General features: G+C 38.7%; 1 protein-coding gene across 1 annotated transcript in view; it reads right to left on the bottom strand.

Moving 5' to 3' along the window:
* Positions 1-8,256, bottom strand: part of grid2ipa (glutamate receptor, ionotropic, delta 2 (Grid2) interacting protein, a) — a 61,081-nt gene that overhangs the window by 21,336 nt on the left and 31,489 nt on the right. Inside the window, exons 6-8 of the mRNA XM_037688357.1 lie at positions 7,347-7,432; positions 7,154-7,223; positions 6,443-6,739 (exon numbers count right to left, since the gene is read on the bottom strand). Of these exons, the coding sequence (XP_037544285.1) occupies positions 6,443-6,739; positions 7,154-7,223; positions 7,347-7,432 (453 nt within the window). The remainder of the gene's footprint in view (positions 1-6,442; positions 6,740-7,153; positions 7,224-7,346; positions 7,433-8,256) is intronic.

The raw sequence follows: 8,256 nt of genomic DNA, 5'->3' as shown, positions 1-8,256 counted from the left end.
ACACTGGCAGCGGCCGTCCTCAGCTCCTCGAACAGTTTAGCTGACATAATTGTTATGTCTGCCCCACCGTCCAAGAGTGCTTCGTGTGTGAGGACACCTTCGAGTGTTACTGACAGGTACGCCTTTTTGGCGGCCCCCTTTCTGATAAAGTTACACAGAAACCTTTTGGTTTTTTTCTGACGCTTTTTCACGCGTTCAGATTTATCTGTGTAATCTTGATTTGTCTGAACCGTCAGCACAGCAGAAGCTGTTTCTGAGTGTTCAGCTTGCGATGACTCGTCATCGTTTGTGTGTGTGTTTACCCCCCCTTCTTCTGATGAGGGGTTGTTTGAGTGAACAACAGTTATGTCTTGGTGTGTTTCACCGACATCTGTTATGTTGTCATTCGCGCCATTAGATGTAATGGGAATTACATCACTGCAAAGTGCTCCTGGTTGGGTTCCCGTGTCAGTGTGTTTCAAAGTTTCTAACAACCTGCGTATTTTCTCTGTCTCTTCCGAGTTTAGAGGTGTAGGGCCTTGTTTCTGGAACTTTTGTGATTTTTTCGCCTCGGTTCGTTTCGTCCGAGGTGGGGGACGGTCAGGTACGTCTTTCGGGGGTTCCTTTACGTACTGCCCCTGCCGATATGGTTTCTCATATCGTTGCGTCCTGCGCTCACCCCATTTACGATAATCACGTTCATCCTCTGAAAGAGGAGCATTTTTGTCCCAACGTGCACCTTCATTACGTGGTTTGTTATTTTGAACAGACTGTTTTCTCTCTTTCTTAGGAGGAGGTGGCGAAGCACGTCGTCCTTCTAGTTCAAGAGAGTGGGGTTTAACCTTTACACTAGGAAACACTTCAATGGGCGTCTTATCATGAGAACATGCTTCAAACACATTCACAGCACACTGTTTAATCTCACTGATGGATTTTTCTCTGAAATTTGCCATCATTTGTACTGATTTTTTAAAATCAGAGTGGAGATTTTTGGTGAAAACAAACTTAAAACCATCATCTTCTTCCATTCCGGTCTCATTTCTGTTACCAAAATAAGCTTGGAAGATTCTTTTGTAATAAACTTTTGGATGTTCATTCTTGCCCTGCGTGACCTTGTCAGCGGCTGGGAAACCAGCAGGTCCCGTGCAAGAGTCATACTCTTTGATCAGAGCTTCACACAGAAGTTTGTAATCCTTTCTCGTTGCATCTGGTAGACGCTCGATGAAGGTGAACACCTCTCTGTCAGAAGTGAGTCGTATCAGACTGATTTTATCTTCTGCCGTAGCATTAGGATAAGCTCTCAATCTGAAATCCAGATCTCTGAGGTACGCTTTTGTTCCTGCCGACCCCATAGGGCCGGGAACGAAACGTTGTACATATTTTGAGACTTTCTGCAAATCATCCATTGAAGGAGACTGTATCAACGGTCTCACATGCGTGATTGGTGCAGATTGGTCAGGTCCTGCCCCTACCGCCCATGGTGGGGGTGGGGGTGGCTGGTAAGGAGGAAGAGGTACATATCGGTGCAGTTCTGTCCCTACCGCCCATGATGGTGGTGGGGGTGGGGGCATGGTGTCAGGAGGAAGAGGTACATATTGGTGCAGTTCTGTCCCTACCGCCCATGGTGGGGGTGGGGGTAACGGCGTGTTGTCAGGAGGAAGAGGTGCAACAGCATCTGACTGGAGAGTTCGTGGCTGTCTCGGACCCTGATACTGTTCGTCTTTGAGTCTTAGACCAGGCCGCCCCATATCAGAAATCTGGTTTGTAGCTGTAGCTAATTTCTCCTCACAAGCTTTCAGGTCCTCCTGTGATGTCTGATATTTTTTTATTAAAATCAGCCATCGTTGGAGTGATTCCGTCTTGTCTGCCTTGCAAGCGTCCAGCTCCTTCAATGCGATCTGTAACTGTGCTTGTAGCACATCGTTATCTGAACGCACGGATTGGTACGCACGGTCTTTATCCCTAATCTTCTCCTCATATGATTGAGCCTGTTTTAACAGCTCAGTCTTTGAGAGGTCCCTTGCTTCCGATAGTGATGCTTCAAGTACTTGTAGTTTGCTGTTCAGCAAATCAATTTCTGCACTTGTATTTTGCTGTTCTTGAGACATCTGTTCATGATATTGTCTTATGCGGGCCTCGTGTTCACGTTTAAATTGAAGGACGTATTCTTCAATTTCCTTAGCAAACACTATTTCACTGTCTAACCTTTGTTTGAGGTAATCAGTTTTCTCCACGGCCTTATAGAATGACTCTTTCAGCAAGATTGCAATTTTAGCCAGCTTTTCATAACTGGACTTTGTGATTTCTGCAGAGGTCACACTTTCTGCAACCTCCTTCAGATTGTCCACTAACTCTTTTGGGTTCATGCGCTCTGTCTGGATTATATATGGATGTAAGGACGCTCCGAGAAGCGCGAACGCATTCTCCAAGCAGTCCGTAATTCCTTTTGGGTCAAAATCTTTTTCTAACACACCTGTCATGTTTTCACTGTGTAGCAATTTATCTGTTTGAACAGTTGCAAGCTTTAGATATTTTACAGGTAAATATTTGTATTCAAGTCAATGAGTTTTCACACTTATTTTAGCTTTGGGTTTACACAGAAGTACTGTTATAAGTCAACTTATTCAAATGTGGGTACCTTTCTCAGGTTTTACCCCAATTCATGAATATTTAAGTAAATGCTCTTTCAGCAGTGTTACTTTTTGTGCTTATTTTCCACAGATACTAGAGTACCAAGCTGTTTTTTAGTGTATTTTACTCTAAACACTGAATTTTTATAAACCTGCAAATTTTTCTTTAGTCTCACAGCAATATTAGTTTAAAACGTTTTTTTTTTAAACCGTTCTGTTCCAGAAATTTGCTATTTTAAACAGTTACTCAATCAACCCAGGTGGGTGAAAAGAGAAAAGAATTTGATGATGAGGAATAATCAGTCTTTCTTCAGAAAAACTGTATTTGCTCCTGTATAGCTTCTATTTAAAATTAAATAGAGAGATATTTTATTTAGGTGACAAATTAAACAGAAAATCTCTTTTTCCTGATAAATTTACTCTTATTTAGTGATTTTGCAATTAAACGTGTATTATCCTTCAAGCAAAATGAGTAAACTATTCAACTCTGTGAATATTTGTAACTGTATCTGTTTTTTAAAAAGTTTCTAATTTTATTATGAACCTGTTTTATAGGATTTATCAGTGAATAAAATTTTTTGGTAAATGCTTCTTTGCATAAATACCTATTACTTTTTAAAATGTAAGATAACAGTGTTTTATTCAGCTCTGAGGAAGTTTGTTAACTCGAAATTGTCTTACAGAAAAATAAAGAAAACGTTTAATTTCACTCTTTACCTAAAAACGAAGTGAGATCTGTGATCTCACGTCTCGCCAGGAGATGTCAGTATTACCTCAACAATTATAACTCCGTCACTTTTTGTGTTGTCCACTAGGGGTGCTATAACTTCCTGTGGCGTTCGGTTGACATCCTGTTGTTAGCCGCTTAGCTTGAAGTTAGCTTCGGCTAAACTCGGTTAAAGTCAACATTTCTGAACGGATTTTTTACACAAAAGTGGCAAAAGTTTTGCAATCAGACTTTATAGCTTCAAACATGAGTTTTTGGGACTGATAGTAGCTTCATTTAGTGATTTTAAGCGTAGTTTAAGCTCCGGTCGTTAGCTGTTTAGCTTAAAATTAGCATCGCTAGCGTTGTTTAAAAACATCATTTTTTGACGAATTTTAAACTGTAACGTGGCAGAATTTCAGCAAGCAGGCTTCGAAGCACTTAACAGCGTTTCAGAATCACTTTAAAAGGCGCTTTTTAGCTTTAAAAAGCAGATTTTATTTCCCTATGAAAATGAATTTCATATCCGGGCCACGTGACTGAAATCACCAATGGCAAAGCAGCGCAGGAGTGAGGGGAGATGACGTAGCACGTCAGTCAACTTCTCAACCAATCAAAGCGCTACACAACAGTGAATTCAACCAATCAGGAAGCGTATTCTCCAACTAGCAAGTTAGATTAGCGTAAAATAGTTCGTCACTTTTTCGTCTTTTAAACCATCAAAATGCACTTTTTCTGTTAAGATTTGTAACGAATAAACCCCCTGAGCTGCACAGAGAACGGCGCTCCGTGACAAAACGTCTTTCTAGCTATTTAACAACTCGTTCGAACCCGTTTCAGAACCGAGCCGGTCCAAAGAACCGAAGCGGACCAGAACAGCGAATTCAACACAGTTTAAACAGAATAAAGCGTTTCCACAGCTCAAAGCCAGCTTATGTTACACATACAGACGTACAATTCAGCTTTATAAAGACTTAATGACACAATTCAGCTCTTAAAACATTGCCAGCGTAACACAGCGTAAAGTTGTAGAGCCGAGCTCCAAGCGCGCAGCTCCAATTGCGCTGCGTAAAGACGCACGGTTTCAGCACAGCTGATATTACTGTTACTTTTTCGACATGCCAACATTTAAATCATCAATTTTACACGTATTAACAGTCATTCATGAACCGTTACGAGCCACCAGTTTGTAGTGAGTCACGTGAGATACGTGTCACTTGTTGTATGACAAATATATGGATATATATTTATGCATACTTTTCACGAGTTCTTCATTTTTCTGACTGTAAATGCCGTGCATTGAATTTAACACAAAATGTAACGAGAGACGTTATTTATCTTTGACCCATCAAATGAATGGAATCATTTATTTTCAGAATCAAAGTTTAACATCAAACATTTACATTAATTTGGCAAAATATGAAAATAATAACAGACAGTTTCACAAATAATGAACTTCAAATCACTCGACGGTGATTTGAGGACTTTGCTTCAGATATTTCTAAAATATCTGTACTGATTTTGTGAGAGAGAAGAGTTTAAGATGAAAGGAGATTATCTTACAGGGAACTATGTGAGGGAATTTAATCTGTTTGACCAGAAGTTGCACGCTCCGTCAGATCCTCAGCCCGTCCACGGTACACTTTAGTCGAAGAAGAAGTCTTTACCTGGTTTGACGATAGATCAGCTCAGTAAGCATCCTTCAGACTGTTTCCAGCGCCTCCGTTAAGAACAGCTAAAATCCTCGGAGTCGTGCGTGGTTAGCTCAAAACAGAATTATAATCCCAAACGTCCCTGGATTCTCGGCAACTCCAAAACTCTTCATAACTCTAGTTCTCTTCTGAACTCCTTCAGAACTTTTCCATTCTCCATGGAATCTTTTTCTGTTGGACTCTCACTCTTCCATGAACTCTCACTCTTGGAACTCCATATCACTCTCAATCTTGGAACTCTCACATTCTCCAGAACTCTCTCAGAACCGGGAAGTTTTCACATTTTAAATGAGTTTACTTCCGGGTTTACTTAGAGCTTTCTGATTCGTGGATGGACCAGAAAGAGGAGTGGTTTTGACGTAAGGTGTTTATCAACAGTCGAGGTCAGAGAATGAAATTTGTTTTCACATACAGAAAAGATTATTGCAGCAACAGCAGACTTCGTGGAGTCAACTCTTGGTAATCTTCTGAAAAAGTTTAAACATGACATTTTTCCTTCAGTAAACATTTAGCTGACCGAAGCCTCAACTTTCACACACTTACGACAGCTTGCTCATTTCAGACAGAAAATCAAGAAATGCATATTCAGGTGATTTCTTCTCTGAATGAGGAATAAAAATCATTACTTACTGTTTATGTAAAATAAAAATGAGTAGTTCTTTTCAACCTGTAAAGCATTGAGTGAACTAACACAATTTGATTATTAAAACATTTGTAAGACAGTAATGATTATAAAGAATTGTCTTTTCTGCTTGATTAATTCAAGAAAGAAAGTCATCAGATGGCCCAGACTTATTCAGATCAATGGAAATAACAGTCTCTGTCCATCTGGTAGATTTGAGGTCATCTGGTTCACTACATATATATATATATATATATATATATATATATATATATAGGGAGAGAAAGAATGAGCTACATCCAAGTTATTTTTCCACAAAAAATTCCTTTTCACCCAACAATAAATCCCCCCCCCCCCCCCCCAAAAAAAAAAGAAAAAGAAAATCATAATCAAAACAAATGACACAAGATTTGGGTAGCTCTGACATACAAGATTTTAGATTAGATTAGTACAACAATGCAATATAAACATAAATATATTTTAAACATAAACAATACAGAAAACAAAATGTATTTAAAAAATAATCAAGAACCAAATACAATACAGTGGTTTCTGATGATGATGATGAGGATGATAATAAAACATATTTTAGTTGAATTTCGTTTTGTGACATGTTGCTATGTTAATGTTTAATGTATTTAAAGTTTTTATTATGCTGTATTTTCCGCATGCTCTTCAGTTTCAAACCTCAGGACTACAAAAAAAAAAAAACTCCCATAAACCTCTCAAAGTCTAATTGCACCATGTAAAACAACATTAAAGTTACAAACTGGAAACGTTTCGGTCCACTCACCGGTGCTGGAAGAAGTTCTCCAGAGCCTTGCAGATGATGTACCTCTCCTGAATGGTCAGCAGGTGCTCCAGTTGCTGTCCAAACGTGCGGCCCTGCACCCTGATGCTGGGGGGCAGAATCTCTGCCACCCACTGCAGGGAACTGAGCGCCGGAGAGCGCGCCCGTTCTGCGGGGACGCCTCCCCCTGTGAGCTCCTGCTCGGCCAGAGTGAAGATGGGCGGGCCTTCCTCCACCACCAGGGTGGGCATCGCACCACTTCCTTGCAGCATGGACACCACTTTCTCATGGGAGGACGTCCTGCAGGTTCATTTAAATTGGATATTTAATTAATAAATGTTCCTGAAAAATAATTTTATGTCCAAGAAAATAAATGTTTTCTAGTATTTATGCTTGAACACAGTGACAAACCCTGCACTCTGCAGAAGACAACACTTCTATATTCTTTGATGCTCTTCGTTTTATTACTCGTCTTTTAACTTGAGCTATTTTTAGACTCAAACGTTGCATTAGAAAGAAGGTTTCCACTCCTTTCAGTGGCTGAAAGCTTTAACAGAAAGACTCAAACAGCTAAATATTCACACTTTGTTTTGTTACCTTTTGTATATTGTTTTGCCCATTTTCACTGACATTATATCAGAAACTAGAAATATTCACACACTTTTTGATCATGGGGAAAGTTTTAGAGCAGGTAATGTGAGTAATGTGCTCAACCTCATGTCCAGGCCGTTGAGAAACAGGATCCGGTCTCCTGCTTTTAAACCTGCCTTGTCTGCGGGACTACCTGAAGGGCAGAAAACAAGTTAAAGAATGTGTTGTTACGACAAAGAAAGTGCAGTTTTAAAAAGAGAATGTGGAAGAAAAAAAAAGGTAGAAAAACCTGTAAAGATACTTGTTTCAAACTCACCAGGGATCACCGAATCAATCCACACGGGAGCGTGGCCTCTCAGGGTGAAGCCAAAACTCATGTTGCCCTTGCAAACTCTCACCGTCCTGAAAGACAAGTGGAAGCTCTGATTATTTATTAAGGCCTCTTGACGTTAAATAAAACAGTAAATATCATGTACAGATTAACGTGTCTGACATATTAAATGTAGGATTTATGATATAGATGCAGGAAACTGGAAATGTAAGAAAGCCGTGAAAACAAATGCTCACAACTCGTTACAAACACCTCAGTCTATTAATATTATTGATTAATTCATCTAAAAATCAAATACTGCCAAAAAAAATCTTCTTAATAGTGTATCCCTAAGATTATGTATAACATTTTTATAATCTGGAGCCAATTACAAGTTTAAATTAGAAAGACGGTGACTGGATATTTGGAATCATGATCATTTTTAATAATTAAAATGTTCAATATTTAGGCAACCAAATGGAAAATATTTAGAAAATGGAGAACAAGAATGAGTGTCAATTTATTTTTATGATATTAGTGATTTTTCTACAATATAGTTTAGTTTTCACTTTTAAAGCAACAACAAAATGTCATGTCAAAACATTGGCAAATAGAAAGATTAAAATTGTATTAACAGTTGGGAAAAGAAAATGTGGTTAAAGGGAATATTTTTCACATTTAGCTTACTCTTTTGACTTTCAAGTTAAATCAAATTTATAAAACTGTTTAAATTAATAGGCCTGCTAATATGGGGCAATTATTGATAGTTGTAATTATTTAAGCTTAAAAATATGTGTTTGATCTTCTGTAAACCCCCACCTCTAAAACATATACATATATATACATTATATCTATACATATATCTAGATATATAGAGAGATGCACTTAAGAAATAGGAAATTCCAAAAAAGATGGA

The sequence above is a fragment of the Nematolebias whitei genome, chromosome 15, assembly GCF_014905685.2.
Source record: "Nematolebias whitei isolate Nwh7 chromosome 15, NemWhi1, whole genome shotgun sequence".
NCBI lineage: Eukaryota > Metazoa > Chordata > Actinopteri > Cyprinodontiformes > Rivulidae > Nematolebias > Nematolebias whitei.
Note: the sequence above shows the minus strand (reverse complement) of the source record. Positions and strands in the feature narration are given on the sequence as shown.